Below are 18291 nucleotides of genomic sequence, written 5' to 3' on the forward strand. Positions count from 1 at the left end.
GGGGATCCAAGGCGCCCTAGAAGCTGGTTATCTAGCCTCTCTTACAAAGAACAAAATGGTTGCCTTGAGGGTTATTCTTTGTTTAAAAAATTCAGAAGAAATGTCTGTGGTATACTGAGAGTGACCTTATACTGTTTCTATCATGAATTTTATTTTTATTGAACTAATATGCAGCATTACCAATATAGTTTTACTAATACACTACTAATAGATGATTGCGTTTTTTACTTTTCCCTATGATCCATTAACAGTCCCCACGTTGTAAAACCTTTGTGTATTCAAATCTTGTGGATTTAGGTTATTACTTTTAAAGTTAGAGATGTTTAGGTTACTAACACTCAGGGTTAGAGAGATGATACATATTCTTACTCATTCACTTACGTGTAAGTACAGTCAACTTGTACTTTTGTAGGTTTGTTACTTTTCTTATTTTCACAATAAACTTGTTCTTTCTGGAATTTGAAAGTGAAAATCTACTTTTACTTTGATTTTAAAATGTCAAACCTTTTATGAAGGGTTTCCTTTAAGTGAGATCGTACGGCATGAACATAAAAAAAATCTTAATATGAAAAAACATGCATTTTATGTAATGGCATGTTTACGTTAAATATTACATTGAGAATCATAGTTTTATATACAATGCTCCTAAAATCTCGACTGTAGACCACTATCACGATGTGTGTTAATCAAAAATTTCTTTCCACAGCCAGAAATACTAATATCATCTAGAGACAGATTTTACAAGCTTTAAACTAAGAGGGGAAAAAGAAATATTTGTGATAATGTAGACTACTTATATCCTCTGGAAACCACTGATTCTTTACTGCAACTTACAGTAACATCCTTTGCTATCTTTTTCTTCCTGGATGAAAGAAGTTATTTTAATAGAGAAATTTTGAAACTGAGTGGACACACAAATAAACATATTTTACAGGAAATATGTTAAAATAAAACTATTTAACACAAAAATTCAAATAAACCTCTTTTCTATGTGAATGCTGAAATTTTCAAAAATCTGAATCCGAATTAGCTTTATTTGCCAGGTATGAGGACACATATGAAGAATTTTGCTTTGGATTATACATCGCTCACAATAAATAGATAGATAGATAGATAGATGTTTATTGATCCCAAGAAAAATGGGAAATTATGGTGTTACAGCAGCAAAATCAATCACAAAGCACAGAATATAAATATAAATTAAATACTAGGAAAAAAATACATACATCCAATATACATGAAATAATAATATGAATAAAATAAAAGAGCAAATATTTGAATATGTACAGGATGGGAAAACAAAAATGTGCAACTGCTTAAATAATATGCTAAAATGCGCTTATGCATACAAAACAAACTGCTTCAGAAATAATGTTGATGTTACAATTAATAATATAAAATAATAAAGTACAACCCATTTCAGCCACATTACCGTTCTTCTCTTTCTGACCTCAAGTGGACAGTTGTTTCTCAAAATTCAGAACATAGGGTACCTGACAGTACGTGTTTGTAGCACTGCAAAAACGTGGCCACTAGTACATATATGCCATTAGACCAGGTTAAAAACGTCTGCAGGTTCAAACTCCTCTGAGACGTTTTAGCTGAGTTATGTGTCACTTCCTGTTTGGTGAGTTGATAAAATGTTTCTACTCTTTTTTTTCACTCATTCAATTTTCCATATTGACTTCAACTTGTGAATTTTCAAAATTGATTTCCACTTGTGAGTTTCAGAATTACTATTTTTTTTAAAGTAATTAGTTGTTATCACTTTAAATATGTATAATCTAGACTAGAGAGATGATTACTAGACTGTCCTTCACCGGGAAACTTTCCCGGCGGTCATTTGTGCAATTACAGCCTGGCCCTGCTCTGTTGTGGTTGTTGTAGTTATGATGGGAGCAAACCAGGAAGTAAGGTGACAAACTGGCTGCACTAGTGACCAGTTGTCTTTGTGCGTTTTTAACTGTGTAAAATACAGTATACTGTATAAATTACATAATTCTGATTCTAATCATTCTATTCAAGATGAAGCCCCAGCACAAGGCTCCAGACCAGAGAGTGAGGAAGAGCATGCAGTGCATCACGCAACAAATCAGACAGCTATCTAATGACAGCTACATCTTTAATACTTTAGAGAGATACTAAGAAAGAGCCATGTCAGTAAAAGTGTGAAAAGGAGAAAGCTAGATGCTGTGCGCAATACTATTCATTTTATTTTAAGAATTTTTGGGGGGCATTTTAGGCCTTTAATTTCACAGGGCAGATACAGACATGGAAGGAGAGAGAAGGGGAATGACATGCAGCAAAGGGTCAAAGGTCAAGGAGTAAAACTCCATATCTATACGTGTACCAGCTCTCCCAACTGAGTTAACCCAGCCACCAAGTATTAGTATTCTTAATTGTACATTGAACATTAATTTATTCAGAATAGTATTATGTTTCATTTGAAGACGGGGGTGGGGGGGATGGAGCAATAAAGCCTCCAAATGTCTGTGCCCGTCCCTGCAGAGGTGAGAGGACAATACTCAACTCTGCAGACAGAGGCATTTGCGTAGGTTGAGGTCCACTGTAATTTTCCAGGTAATTTGTCCCTGATGAAGCACCGTAGCTGTGCGAGAGGAGAAAACACTTGAGGAGTGTTATGTGCAGCCAATCGTCTGTACAAATCCGCAAGACTACAACAAGGCTGGGAGTGGGAGGGAGGACTCGGGAAGCAAAACATGGCGAAAAAACAAGTTTGTCTGATAGCCGCTGTTTGAAGCTGCACCGTGTCTGTAGTGTTGGACTACAACTACAAAGTCATACAATTTGAACGCTGGAGAAGGGAAGCAAGGCGTAAGACTCGAGGGCCCCAGTTTACAAGTATTACGGTGGCTGTCGAGAAAATAGTGCCTGCCTGCCTGCCTGCCTGTCTGCGCTCTCCCCGGAAGGTTGGCAGTGCTAGGCGCGACTATCAACACAGAAAATGGACGAAGGAAAGTTTATTCTGGAAAAGACTATTTAGCCGACCAGTTTAGCAACGTTGGATTGATCGCATGCACGCACCTGAATCGGTATACGGATGAACGCGCGCTCTGGTCGAAATTGAGGAATATTTTTTTTTTCGTGTTAACAACTTTGACAACTGCACTCGCGGATAAGCGTATTTTAAAACGAGGCCATTATTTTCATTTTCCGCACCTGTCTTAATATTCCTGGAGGACATTTATTTAAAGCTCATATTGACAGTCGGTTCTGGTGCGGTGCGGACGGACCCGGACGCCATCACATCAGACGTTGCGTTCTCCTTAAAAACAACCATTGCGTTGCTATAGCCGTACATGTAGTTTTCTACTTTAACGGCTTAACAAGGAATGTTTCAGTGGCACACCATACCTATGTCGTAGTTGTCCTCCGCGACACGCAACATTTTTATCACAGATAACATTAGCTGAATGTTGTACAGCAGCAGAGACGCGGCGTCTCGTTAAAATGAACGCAGCAAGGTGTTCAACAACAGTGGAGGTGCATCGCATTGGAAAGCTGCCAGTTGTTAGAACGGTACCGAGGGCCGGCTAACGGTGACGTTAACAGTTAATTGACATTTCTTTAAACTGCATTCAGTAAGACAACTGCGAATAACATTAGAGCTCTGGGCCAGAGTTGACGTGAGCTAGTCAGCTGGGTGCGTCTGTGTGGCAGCTCAATCTGCGATGTGTTTGCTAATCTAAGTGCTAACGTTACCGCGCTGTTCCGCAACAGTTTCAGCATATTGGACAGCCCGTTTGCTATATTTTATCAATAGATAAGTCCTTGCGAACTCGGTTTAGCAGCCACTTAACATTTCCCCAAGTAACTCTTGATAAAATAGCTGGCTAACTTGTTAGCTAAGGTTCAAAGTTTCGCCAGCTATGTCTGAAAACGCCCCCACACGAAGCCTGGATGACATAGACCTCGCAGCTCTGAGGGTGAGTATTGTTATTATACATTACGTGTACGGCACTTGAATGTAAAATGATAGCAGACGGACTTATTAGTTATGTCATATGAACTGAAGTGTCAGTTTGCCTCAGACACAATCACGACCATTCAACACCCACGCAACAAAGTGAAGGTGGAATTAAAATCCCTTGGCCCGGTAACGTTATTGCTATGGACAGCTGTGTTGTTAGTATCACTGATTTCCATCAAAGATATTTTCAGATTTCTCCACTAAATAAAGAATGAAGTGAATTTTCTAGCCTTGACCACTTTTTTTTTTTTTTTTATTAGTTTAATAAAAAACAAAACATGTTGCTGCTTTTGTCTCCTGGGCCATGAAAAACAATACCTGAAACACAGCAATAAGTATGAAGTTATTTTGCTGATTTAAAAAAAATATATAATTTCTACTACTAATTCTCTACCGAAACTCTGAGATTGCAATGCACAAACACAATTTCTTGTTTAAATTATTGCTATTTGTCAAAATATTGTTTTTTTTCATGTGGGTGCCTGACAGCAGCAATCCCAAATAGAATGGCAAATCCTCCAACAATATTGCTTTTGAAATTTTAATCTGGTCTTTTTATCTGCAGTATATATTTATAAAACAAACCGTACTGTTTCAGACTTTATCAGGGATGGAATCATAAAGTCCTGGGCTTACTGCCCTGGTTAAGTGGTCCACCTTGAAGGCCTCAGTCTTAAAAATCAACCTGGCTTTTTGGACTTTCTCCTAACATCAGAACCAATTTGCCAGACAAGAAATTAAGTCAAATAAAAAAAGAAAACCTAGTTACTACTGTTCCCATTTAATGACAAATCTTCTTTCCAAGGGTACAGTTGCAGAATGAGAAAAAAGTTTGGGCACTGCCTTTTGATTTATCTCTCCATTTCAGTGGAAAGCATCAAAATTGTATTTGTGTTGCACCAGTAACCTTAACATTATAAAAAGGGATTGTATGCATTTCGTCACTGCTTTTTTGAATAGACAGGCTATAGCCCCATCTCCCCATTGAAGTACAAGAACCATATTTTATATTAGGTGGCATTTTTAATCTCTGTCTGGAGTTTAAATGAGCAAAGGTTACTCAGAATGTGCTCGTGGCTTCATTCAGAATCAGAAATACTTGATTAAACACTATTGTAAGAACTGGCTTTCACCTTGATGGGTAACTACATGGGGAAAAAATCAGCATGACCAACACTTTCAAATTTAAAAGTAAAATGCAGCAGAATATACAAGCTATTCTAACAATATCCAAGAGGATTAGTCAATTTACAGGGTTCCCTTTGCCCTCCGACAATATCAGGAAACTCTGCAGCACTTCAGGGTCTTTCACAGATTTATGGGGCTTAGGAAATCAGGAGTAGTTTATCTTCTTTTCTTAGCCCGAGAATATTTCTTTTTTCAAAATCCCAGCGCATTGTTAGAATTGACCCAGCTCTTTATGATAAATCTGTATAAAATGGCAACGTGAGAAGACTGCCCATCTGTGTTTATTTTACATTTTGAATAGAGGTACAATCACTTCATTAAATTCAGTAATATGATTATTAGTCTCAATAGAAGTATTTAGTTTTAAGTGTTTTGGCCCAAAGTTGTCTTTCTGAAAGCCACAAATTTGACCTGGTATGGCAGTAAATTGAAGTAATGCTTGAATATTGCAAATGTTTATTGGTTGGGGCGCTGAACATTCAGTGGTTGTTATTGTTGATGTGATGTTTTTTTTAGTTAATTTTTTGAACATTTTAAATCTTGCATTGTTTACTAGCTAGCAGACGTCTTCTTCCCTGCCTTTGTTGGCGCATTGCAGCATATCTTGGCTGTCACTGCCACCTGTTGATTAGTGGAATTGTGTGAAACCATTGGCAGGACTTTGTAGCACCTCAAGCGTGTTCACATGCATGCATGCGCGTCCTTGTGTGTACACATGAGAAAAACACGACTTGGACCCACTCATGGTGAAATAGCTCCATAGCGCTACTAGAGGACAACATCTCCACGGTCAATCCCAGCATTCATCTAGAGATTTGCTACAGAGTACAGGAAGACTCCAGCATTGCACGACACTTCAGTGTACACAGGCAACAGCAAAGCATTTGTGCTCTAACACTTTGTTCCAATGTCAACAGCACTAGATAAAGTCAAGCCACCTGCATAATGATGTAGATTACAGGTGGCACACGTTTCACTTTTAGAACTAAGACAGTAAAAAAGTGACAGTCATTCTCCAACAAAAATCTCTGATGAATTTCACCTGTTTTGTTGTGGATTTCTTTAACATAAAAACAGGTGCCGGCTATGGTTATTAGTTTTAAACAGAAACTTTGATAATGTGTCTTATCTCAGATAGTGGATGCTGAATCACAAGGACTACCTTCCCTTCTGGAGATTTAGTCTTGTAATTTTGTTGTTGCTGCATTGAAACTGTCCATGCTATGCTTGGTATAAAAAAAACGTACATTAAATGAATGCTGTAGTATGACAATATAAAAGCTCAAAAGTTTTATTGTAAACACCAGTAGAAGTTACACATCAAATGCACATTAAACGCGAGTCGATAAAAATGCGTTCTGGGAGTGTGTTGTTTCGGAGTAGGCTACAGAAAGGAGAGGCTCTTAAAGATTTGTCAGTGCCATATAGCTCAATATTAAAGGGATTTCAACAATGTGGACGAGGTCGTTCTTGTTCGATGACCACCACAAAGTTGGTGGATATTCTCTAACTTTGGATGGATGTTGTGTAGCCAACAAAGTGTTTACTGACACCAGGCCCAAAATGGTAGCATAAGCCAACAATGGCCGTCTTGATGATTAAAACGTTACAAAAAAAGTTAATCCTGTTCATCCTCAACTGTGATGTTGAAATGATGTGTGGTTGCTGAGAAACTGACATGCTGTTGGGATTAGTTAGTTGAATATTTGGGGGAAAAAAACCATTTCCTGAGTATTTAGGAAGCCATTCAAAAGCACCTGATAACTAGAAACTCTCTCTAATGATATTCAGGGACAAGAGTTTGAGTGTGATTTTGACTACTGCTGCAGCTGTGTAACCACAGATAGCCCAGGCTTTTTTAGAAGACTTCCTCTGTCAGCTAAATTGACACCCCTGCAGGAAATGTGTGGTCAACTTCCCCATGGGCCTTTACCAATGTCTTTTAGAGTGTATACCCTGTTGAGCTGAGGTAGATATTAGGGAAAAAGCATTGCATTGTTCCATGAGGTTTTTTAATACGTTGAGTTCACACATCAATACACCAGCATGCTATCCAAAGCAACTGCAAGAGCCCATTTTTATGATTTAAGCAGGCTGACTAGATCTCGCCTCCAGTTACCCTGTCCTTTCCTTGCCTTTTTTTTGTAATCCTCGCCAACAATTTGTTTGACTGTGTGTGCTGGTGGTGCTATTTCTCGAACATAACTGTACCCTTCCCCTTCTTCTACCACTTCGTTCCTCTCATCCCACTCTCGGTGCTGGACGTGGACGATGTTACCGCCTCTGCCTTGCCACCCACTCTATCGTTACATTGTTCTCTTCCATACCGTCATTCTTTTGCCGGCTATTTTACGTCACAGTTCTCCTCTTTTGTGTCATAACATGCTTCAAAATATGGCCAGTATGTGTGTGTGTGTTATCATACGAGCTGTGTGCATTTGGATCAAATGTTTGGTCATTTCCAATTGTTACTGCCAAATCTTTTATAAGTAATTAATAGATGCTGCTATTTTTCTCATCAATGTTTCCTGTCTAAAAGGAATGTTTTACCTCCTTGTTGAAGGCAGAAAACGCATCATAGGATAACAGCAGGCTAGGTCATACTGTACATTCTAAACCCAAAGCAGCAGTCTAACCACCCACACATCTTCCTAAAGCCATATTGAAATTGCATGAAATGATTGTCTCTTTGAGGGAGGGGGTTGCATAATTAAGTCAAAGTAACCTACTCATTATTAGTGTCAGTGAAATACGTGTTCAGTGCATTGAAACTTAACATGGAGAAATCGGGAAAAGGGTGGATGTCATGCCCGTCTTTGTATCTAATCTAGTATCAATACTTATCTGCTTGTCTGTTTTCTCCATGTAATGTCTTGTGGGTGGGTAGTGAGTGAATGTGGGTGAGTGGGTGGGTGGCTAGGAAAATTGAGTTCAGATGATTTGTGTGGAAATATGGAATGGTAATATTGGATTTAAATTGCTTTAGTGTACACAGTAGAAGCCATTTGAGTTGTTTGTATGTATGGTTTATATTCTACAGAGGCCCCTTGTGCTTTTGTTTGTGTGTTTATGTGACAGTGTTCTTGAATGAGTCTATAGATATATGCTCACTTTGCACAGACACACATCTAAATGCAACTGTATGACATAAGTACTGTTCTGTTAAGGCATAAAATTAAATGACAGGAAAAACAATTATAAAGGCCTGGTTTTATTTTCCTGTTCTCAACAGTGTTTTGTTTTTAAACTTGTTTAATTCAGCCTTTGTGCCAACATAACTGAAGCCAGATTGCATCAGTAACTAGAACAGATGCAGTTTAGTAGGATTTTTCTAGTGTTGTACTTAAGGGTGACTCTTAAAGGTGCTTTTAAGCGATGTTGGGTGATGTTACTTCTTTTTGACGTTAGAAGGATTTTCAAACAAAACAAGACTAGCTTTCCTCTCCCTTTGGTGCCCTAACTCCCCCAACACCCCCCCCCCCCCCCCCCCCCCCCCCCCCCCCCCCCCCCCCCCCCCCCCCCCCCCCACCCCCCCCACCCCCAAATCCTTCTTGTCGGTTATTGGCTGGAACACTGGAATACTGTGTGTATGCTTCGTGGTGCAGGTGGTCAAATTTAGTTTTTGTTGCTGTTTGTAGACCCTGGGCTGTCTACAGAGACCCGTTTCTTTACAGAGTGTTCTGGGGACAGGCGGCTCGTGGATAGTGAGGATATGTTTGCTGTACGTGAAAACAAATGTTGAAGCCTAAAACACGTGTGGCATCGCTTAGAGCACCTTTAAGTGTAACAACATGAAACATAACCTCCACTTAGTGCAGGCATTGAAGTGTAGATGTAGCGGATTCAAAGAAGAACAAAGCACACATCCCATCTCAGTTAGAACAACAAAAGATGTGCCTGAGTGTAATATTTTTTCATTTTGCTCCTAAATTAAAACAAAAACTAATTACAGTATAGTTAATTGAAATGCATTTGGAGCTTCTTGTATATTGTATCTGACCCTGCTCTGTCTGCATGTTGTATGACGTTTGAATCCGCCCCTGTCTCCAACAGGATCCGGCAGGAATCTTTGAGCTGGTCGAGGTCGTCGGCAATGGGACATATGGGCAGGTATACAAGGTGAGACATGATGGCTATATTATATCTGAATGATTAAGGACTCTCTTTGTAGATTGACGCATTCAACACATTTAAGTATTCACTTGTGCGATGAGTTGCTATTAAACTGGCAACAAATACCACTCCAGTGCCTGCTCTTTAAGTGTCCTGTGCATTCATTTCTCAAATAACGGCACATTAAGCCTCCTGCTACGTCAGTAGGTTTTTCAGCTGTCTGAATAGTTAAAGGTGTCTGTGACAGAAAGATAAGAGACTCTGAGAAGTAAACGTAAAATAAGAACAGGGAAACGGTTAGATGTGTGAAGCAATTAACCACACTGAATGGGCAAAATTCAAGAGTTTCAGTAACATGGAGTCCCTGGTTCCTTTTTACTGACAATTGTTAACAATGATCCAACTTTTCAGGGCCGTCATGTGAAGACGGGCCAGCTAGCCGCCATCAAGGTGATGGATGTCACAGAGGAGGAGGAAGAGGAGATCAAAGCGGAAATCAACATGCTGAAAAAATACAGCCACCACCGCAATATAGCCACATACTACGGTGCCTTTGTCAAGAAGAGTCCACCAGGACATGATGACCAACTTTGGGTCTGTCTACCGTTGTACCCTAGCACCCTTGGCCTGATGGTTTCATAGCAGTATGCCTTGGTGATTGTGCCAACTAAGTTTGCATGTGTCTGTATGTAGCTGGTGATGGAGTTCTGTGGGGCGGGTTCGGTGACCGACCTGGTGAAAAACACTAAGGGCAGCTCTCTGAAGGAGGACTGGATCGCTTACATCTGCAGAGAGATCCTAAGGGTGAGGAATCCCAGTCGCACCAGTCAAAACAAATCTGCAACGCAGGTTACTCTATACTGACCAATTGTGACTTTATTTTGTTTCCCCTGTGTAGGGCCTTTCTCACCTCCACGCCCATAAAGTTATCCACAGAGACATCAAGGGCCAGAACGTGCTGCTAACGGAGAATGCAGAGGTCAAACTGGGTATGTTGAGCATATGAAAGTTGTGCTTTTGATGTATTGCAAAAGTAGGAATATGCTTATTATCTCACATCTTTTCCTTCTCTGATTCCTTTGTCCACCTTCAGTTGATTTTGGTGTGAGTGCTCAGTTGGACAGGACTGTTGGGCGTAGGAACACCTTCATCGGCACACCTTACTGGATGGCACCTGAGGTTATTGCCTGTGATGAGAACCCTGACTCCACCTATGACTACAGGGTAACAGCTGCGTGTGCATGTGTTTGTGTCTGTATGTATGTTACTGTGAGAGCATATGAAAGATGCTGTAAAGACTGACCTGGTCCCCTGTGTGTTTTGCAGAGTGATATCTGGTCCCTGGGGATCACAGCCATTGAGATGGCAGAGGGAGCTCCTCGTAAGTGTCCCTTGCACACCTTTTATTTGACCTGTTCTTGGTTGAATTTTGCATTTCTTTGTACCTAGTTTAGTTCATTTTAGACAAAAAACAAAACAAGGATGACAAAAAATGAACAGTAAATGTATAATTAAATAAAAGTATTCAGAAACAGATAATTCCTCATTGTGTGACCTCATGAATGAGTCTTTCTTGCATATGTAATCTTGTTGTCTGTGCGTTCAGATGGACAGCTGACTCACTGTAATCAAAGTAGTGTAGTCTGGAGCTGGCAGTTGGCCTGTGCAGGCTGATTGCACAGGTCTCTCTGGTCTGCTTAGCGGGGAGATCTGTTTGCCTGGAGATTCGGTGTCAAACCTGACAAAGAAGCAAAGAAAATCTCACTTAAGAGTAGCAGCTAAATTGTTTGTAAAATAAATCTCAGCTGTGCTAAAGAAACTCCACGTTAAACACTGGCTCAACATGATTCACTTATCGTGCCATGTAGACTGCTACTTTTGACCAATTGCTGGTTGTTATTATCCAACTATTCTAAGCCTACCTCCAGCAAGAATCAAATTACACTCCTTTCTAATTGGTTAACTAAGTTTTGCATTAAACACTAAAGTAGACTAAGAAAACATGTGCAATATTGGGCTAATGTTTATGAGCTCTGCGTTTTTACAGAATGTGTGTTTACAGCCACCTGTGGCTAATTGTTGAGTCGGAGTAGGAGACGGCTTGTGTCGAGTTGCAAAACCTTTTTTAATATATTATAGATTTTTCGATGAGGAAGTGGTAGTAAATGTAATTGAACGTTTTTATGTGTGAAAAAACATCAGATGAAAATCATTATTCCAAGGAGGATATCTTTCTATTTATCAAACATGTCTGGTCGGGGAGTCCAGTTTTCTTAGTCAAAATAAATTTGTACCACAGGACCTTAGAAACTTTTTAATTTTCAGAAAGCCTTTTTTTACATTACTGATGAAGGCTCAGAGCTCCTGCAGACATGTTGTGGTTATCTGAATGACATAAGGCATGCAGACCAACTGTCAAGTTGGCATTTATGTACCATTGTAAATTATGCAGTGTGTCTCACTCTATCAATCTCAGTACTGAAGCATGTTTCCCCTAATACAATTGCAATATCCCTTGCTTTTAGATTAGATTTCTTTTATTAGGATGGCTTTTTGAATGAATAATTGATGATTAACAGAAAATAATGGAAGACAGTTTTACTAATTCATTAATTTCTCTTTTTAAAGACTTTATGAATGACATCCTGTCAGTGGGTGACCCATTCCTTTAAATTAGAATAAACAATGCGAGGCAAGTGAATAGTTATATATTTTTCCTTAACATAAATACTAAGTATAATACATGTAAAACATGAATGTTCTAAGAAGCATTCATTATAGTATGGGTATAGCTGTGATCCCTCTGTTTTAATGTGGCCTTTAAAATGCTGAAATTAAATTCCTGTCCAGAAGAATATAAAAGCCTATTTACTGTGAAAGTATAAAGCTAACCAGTCAGGTTTAGCTACCTACCTACGCTGGGAACACAATGACTCACAGTCCTTGCTCTTAAATTCAATGTAACAATAAGCCAGAGGCACCAGGAAAGATTGGATAACAGCAGCTGTAGCCATGTTTGAGGATACAAAGAATATGTGTAATGGTGGCTAGTATTATTTACAAGATACCAGGTGTGGGAGTATATGATTATGTCTAACATGAATTGTATTCTAATGTGTCATTATCCTTCTTTTTATCATAGCTCTCAGCATGGGTAGGAGGATTTAATAATACCTAACAACTCTGACCATGTCCTTTTTATTTCTCTAGCCCTGTGTGACATGCACCCAATGAGAGCCCTCTTCCTGATTCCCAGAAATCCCCCTCCAAAACTTAAATCAAAAAAATGGTAAGTTATTAAGCATCCTGCTGTGTTGTTGATGTATATCCCATCCTAGACCCTTGGCAGGCTCCCTTCATATGATATCAAATATATAACCAGTTATAACAATAACCAGGATAAGTGAATATTAACACACTCAGATTTCAAAGTGTGAGATGCCATATACTTTGTCTAAGTATTGAGACAAATATGATATGAGAAGCTGAAGGTGTTTAAACTATTTTGCCATATTCTTTCTCCTACCCCGTTTTTATTTGCTTCTATTACTCTTCCTGCTGCTCATTAATGGACACACTTGGTAGAGTTTATTTTTATCCCACTGCATTCAGACTGCTATGTTTCTTTCACAATGTTTTTATAATTCCAATCCTAAAGAGGCTGTCAATCAATATGGTGTGACCCAGATGAACAATGATGCAAATACAAAATCATACGTGAGGGAAGGACACCGTTTCAAGTGCTTAATGACCACCATGTTTGAACATTATCAACCTCATTCCCGTAGTATTCATTGCTTGGTTATCGTAGAGCATTGAATTGTATTTCCCAGTGATAATGTTATGCACATATTTTAGTTGCATTTTCAGAAAAAGTGAGCCCCCTCTTTATCAAATATTTCTTGTAAAGACACCGCAGAACGAAATGGGTCAGGGCACAATGTTTTGTGCACAAATTCCTTTCACTGTCACACAAGACTTTATGCATAAACTGTGAACCTTTGGGACTTTAGTTCCCACTTGTATAAGAAAGGAAGATTCCTAGAAAAATTCACACACCCAAAAAATACTGGACAAGTGGCGAAAGATTGAACTCGTCCCACATGAATCTTACTTCTATAACAGGTAAGTTGCTGACTGTTCCATGCCTCCCCGCCCTCACACTCTCCCTCACTGTTTTATCATCGTCTAACCTCCCCATTCCTCCCAGGTCCAAGAAATACATCGACTTTATAGAGGGCTGTCTCGTGAAGACCTATACCAGCCGACCATCCACAGAGCAGCTTCTCAAGCACTCCTTCATCAGGGACCAGCCCACTGAGCGCCAGGTCCGAATTCAGCTCAAAGACCATATTGACCGTACGCGCAAGAAAAGGGGAGAGAAAGGTAAGCAAATGAGATGGAAAGAGCCTGAGTGGGTGTAACCCAGAGTACATTGTCTCTTTATGGACACTGATTATCTGAAGTATACTGTAGGTTACCATGCCACAATGTTTTATTTTTTCTTTTGATTGTGTTTTTTTGGGACAGTATTTCACTTATCTTTATGCTATTTTGTTGTTATAGAAGAAACAGAGTATGAGTACATCAGTAGTGATGAAGAGGATGAAAATCGTGGAGATGACCGAGAGTCAAGGTAATAGCAATTTATATTCTATGTCCCTGAGTATGAATCCATGACTTCTTTATGCGAATGATTGTCCTGCAAAATCCTCTCCCTCATATCTTCAACCATGGTCATCAGTTCAATCCTCAATGTGCCCGGTGAGTCCACCCTGAGGCGGGACTTCCAGCGTCTGCAGCAGGAGAACAAAGAGCGCTCGGAGGCTCACAAGAGGCAGCAGGCCCAACTGGCTGCTCAGCGTCGGGACCCTGAGGAACACAAGAGGCAACTGTTGCATGACCGACAGAAACGCATTGAAGAGCAGAAGGAACAGCGTCGCCGACTTGAAGAAGTAATAATCAATTTCTACTTTTTTTATCAGAATTGGTCAACATTATAAGAAATACACTAACTAGCTTTGTGTCCAAGAGTTGGATGTAAAGAATGATACTACTCTCTTATCTGTCTGCTAATAAGGAAGCATGGAAGCGGTTTAGTCTTTATGCTAAGCTAATTTATATTTGGCTCTACCTTAAAACGTAACACACAGACAAGAGACTGGTATATATTTTTTCATACAAAACCCTCAGACAAACCTTGGCAAGAAACTAACTACTCCTTCGTAACTTTCTTTCTGTCTTTTGGGCACTGTAAAGTTTTTACACTTAACATTCCAACATTGTCCCAGATTATTGCGATACTGCACCCAATGCTGAAATATGGGGTCTGATACCTGAAAAATTAAATGCTACATAAACTCAGCACTGATACAGAAAAGTATATCACAAGAAAGGATAAAAAAAAGTGAACTGTGAATAGAGAGCTATTGATACTTCATTTGCAAAAAGTAGGTTAAGTCTCAGCAATATATTTTTGAAGTTGAATCATCTCGCTACTTCAGAGAAGGAAAACACATTCACTGGGTGTCTGTGGTTTAGAAGCACGCATTCATAATGTCAGATACTAACCCCAAATGTTCATATCTGACTTGAAGCTTTTTTTCATGGTCTGGCTTTTTCTTGTCTGGTGTTGATTCATGCTATTACCTTTAAAAAATACAAAGGTATCAAATGTTGTCAGGGATTTAGTAATTGATTAGAATCCTGCTCATTTACCAGAGGTTTATGATGCTAATGCATTATGCAACCGGCAGAACATTTTAGTTCAAAGCTGTACCAAGGAATGGAAATATGAGTTTCCTTCCTTCTATTTACCCTTTATGTATTTGGTTTGCCATTTCTTGCTTTAGTCATAAGTGCACAGCAGTTGTCTTTTATTATTGTTATTATTATCATTATTATTATTAACTACACGATTGTTATGTATATACTGAATGTATAAACGTGAGTAAAAAAAATACATGTGCATACCAATGTTTGAATAGTTTAGATATTTAAATTGGGAAATAAGGCCTTTGCACAAAGCCTTCATGACTAAATAACAAGTTGCAATGACTGAACAAAAGCTCTGGTCACAACAGCAGTAGCTCAACGCAGTGTTCACTAAGATTTATAGTTGAATAAGTAGGTAAACAGTGGCGAATAGAGTCAGTGAGATTGTTTGATATGAAGCCCAGCTCCTTGCAACACAAGTATGAATTATTTATTCTGCAAACATTGGCCCCAAGTGAGATGATTTTGTAGCCTAGAGTGAGCTGTTTTGTGACTATGAAGTTTGTAAAACGCATGGAAACTGTGAAAAGGTAATTCAATATTTTATGGCTGCGAGGTTAAAGAATTTACCTAGGCTAGATAACAAGCTAGCTGTAGTGAAGCTAAAAGGAAAAACCCAGTGTAACCAAGAAATTATGTCACAGTTAAAAATACACGCAAAAACCTATAATAATGGTTACATGTCGGCCATCCCAGATCTGGATCACTAGTGAAATGTAATTAGCTTTACCTTTTTTTTAATGTTTTATTGTATTACCTTTTACAGACGAAGTTTCTATCTAAAACAATCTTTTACTCTAAATGCTGTTTCATACTTGCTGTTAACAGTGTTTACACACCCCTTTATGGAACAATACAGATTCCTACTGACTTTGGTGATTAAAATGTTTGCACTGTACGTAAGTATTAGTTGGAAGTTGTAGCAGTTGACACAACAACATGCATAAAAAACCTAAAAACACTTTTAGACATTACTGAAGTTAAGGTTTTGTACATTGATGAAGATTTTAAAAGACATACCTACGTAACTCTGCTTATTGATGGGAAGTGTTTGAGAAATGTGGGATTTGAAGAAGGCACACTTTTTTACACCAATATTGCTAAAAATATGTTAAAATATTTTTAATGCAGTAAGATTGAACTTGCCTATTATAGCACGACCTCCCCCTTTTATCTTCTCTGGCTGCTCTGTTCAACTGTAATGGGCCAACAACAATTGGTTGGACAAGAACTTGGTGTGTTTTGTGTCATTTCACCACAAATGACAAACCTTGTTGTTTTAATGTCCCTTTAAAAAAGAGAGAGAGCGCGTGTGTGTGTTCTCTGTCCTGCATTCATGCTCCCTTTTTATTTCTTTTTTCCAAGCTCTTTGCACAATAAAGGGAGGGTTTGCTTAGAAGCAGGCTATCCATTATAAATTCCCCTGTGCAAACATAGCCTCTCTGCTCATTTCTCTTTTTCCTGTCACCCTTCTCTCCCAGCAACAGAGGAAAGAGCGAGAGATGGTGAGGCAGCAAGATAAAGGTCCCCATCGGAGAATTGACGATATGAGACGGGAGGAAGATAGAAGGTTGGCTGAGAGGGAGCAGGTAACCAACTACAGGAGATGTGGTGCTGCAATCAGCCAATCAGTGTGAAGTGTGGGTGTGTCCACCAGCAACACTGTGCAAGTTGCTCTGGTGGTGAAATTCCATGAGTAGGTTGCCATAGCAGCAAGGGTCTAAATTAGTGTATTTATTCAGAGATGAGTTTTCTGTGGGTGAGCTCTCTGCATCTCTTGTGCTCTGTTTCCAGTCTGTCAGTAACACAAGAGTCTGGCATCATAGCATCAACACTCTGTAGTGCCAAATACTGATTTTATGTGTGTATTGTAGCTTACAGCTATCACAATGCACTGCTAAATATTGGAATTATTCCTAATTCTAATTTAATTTATCACAATCTCTATGTAGTCTTAAACAGTGATGTTATCTTGTAATGGTAACATTTATGTCTTTTATAAATTCTAAACAGGGACGGTGCATGATAAAATTAAGTTTTGGCACAATTTGTTGTGTATCGGAATTACCTTACATAACTGTTGCCTCTATCTTCTACCCCTCCCCCATTAAACTTTCCTTTCTCTTTTCCCACCTCAATGCCTGTCCTTCTTGCCTCCTTACCTTTCCTCAGGAGTTTATCAGACATAAGTTAGAAGAAGAGCAGCGGCAATTAGAAATCCTCCAGCAGCAGTTGCTTCAGGAGCAAGCACTGCTTATGGTAACTAGTTCTCACTACTTATCATTTCTTGCTTTGACTGCAGAGGTTTCCATGTCCCTTTGGTTACGATACCTCATCAGTGAGTATTTTTTGGTGCCGATCAATACGTTTTTTAATAAACTAAACCAAAAATCGTATTGATCGGCACTTAAAAATATAGAGTGTGCCCTCACGATGATATGGCTTGTTTCTATTTTTGTCTGGTCAATTTAATTTTTTCATTGCCTAATATCACAAATCACAACATTACCTCAGGGAGCTTTTTAATTTCAAAAGCATAAGACACACTCTGTTCTTAGTCCCTCAAATCGGACAAGTAAAAAACAGTTTTGCAGTGTTTTGTCAACACAAACACTGCAGTGTCTGCTTGTGTTTGGGGCCGATGCTTTCAGGTGGAGTAAACGCTAGCAGAATACTTTTATAATCTGTATTCTACAAGCTCTATCTGTATTTGTAACAAAATAAACGGTTTTCTGTTCTAGATGGAAAGCACCTTGATGTAGACACGCTACATGTTGCAGAGTATGGATGTAGCTTCAAACTACGGCATGTCTTAAAAAGGCATGCACTGACCTAGATTTTGAGGGCAGATGTATTGGGCAGTTTATTAGTGCAAGTGTATCTTGCTTACAGTGAAGGGAAGACTTGGCACACTCCTGATATCTTTGTTTTAGGTAGCTCCTGTAGAGCAGTGGAGTTGCTGTCATTCGGATTGAGCTATAGTGTTAGCTCTTTGTTCTTGTTTTTTCACATATCATTCCTAGGTCACACATACACCTAATTCCTGTGTGCATGCGTATCTTCATAGGGACCAGAGCACAGGGTCAGCCACAGGACAGTGGGGTAGTTTTTAGGTTCAGTGCCATGTTCAAGGGCAGCACACCCCCAGGAACATTGCTGGTAAACTGCAGAAAATTCTGGCATTATGGCTATAGTTTGCTTTGTAGTATCACGTGACATACACT

General features: G+C 39.2%; 1 protein-coding gene across 8 annotated transcripts in view; it reads left to right on the forward strand.

Annotated features, from left to right (window-relative positions):
• The first annotated feature begins 2609 nt into the window (after window positions 1–2609).
• Window positions 2610–18291, forward strand: part of mink1 (misshapen-like kinase 1) — a 32389-nt gene continuing 16707 nt past the window's right edge. For 3 of the 8 annotated variants that reach the window (XM_034891024.1, XM_034891026.1, XM_034891027.1), the window contains exons 1-12: window positions 2610–3947; window positions 9233–9298; window positions 9704–9886; window positions 9986–10096; window positions 10191–10281; window positions 10386–10516; window positions 10619–10673; window positions 12503–12581; window positions 13503–13678; window positions 13859–13928; window positions 14037–14247; window positions 16549–16656. In XM_034891024.1, the coding sequence (XP_034746915.1) occupies window positions 3891–3947; window positions 9233–9298; window positions 9704–9886; window positions 9986–10096; window positions 10191–10281; window positions 10386–10516; window positions 10619–10673; window positions 12503–12581; window positions 13503–13678; window positions 13859–13928; window positions 14037–14247; window positions 16549–16656 (1338 nt within the window). In that variant the 5' untranslated portion in view covers window positions 2610–3890. Of the gene's footprint in view, window positions 3948–9232; window positions 9299–9703; window positions 9887–9985; window positions 10097–10190; window positions 10282–10385; window positions 10517–10618; window positions 10674–12502; window positions 12582–13502; window positions 13679–13858; window positions 13929–14036; window positions 14248–16548; window positions 16657–17239; window positions 17327–18291 lie in introns of all 8 variants that reach the window. The other 5 variants (XM_034891020.1, XM_034891023.1, XM_034891022.1 and 2 more) reach the window with 3 other exon arrangements.

The sequence above is a fragment of the Etheostoma cragini genome, chromosome 13 (genome assembly GCF_013103735.1).
Source record: "Etheostoma cragini isolate CJK2018 chromosome 13, CSU_Ecrag_1.0, whole genome shotgun sequence".
NCBI classification, from domain to species: Eukaryota; Metazoa; Chordata; class Actinopteri; order Perciformes; family Percidae; genus Etheostoma; species Etheostoma cragini.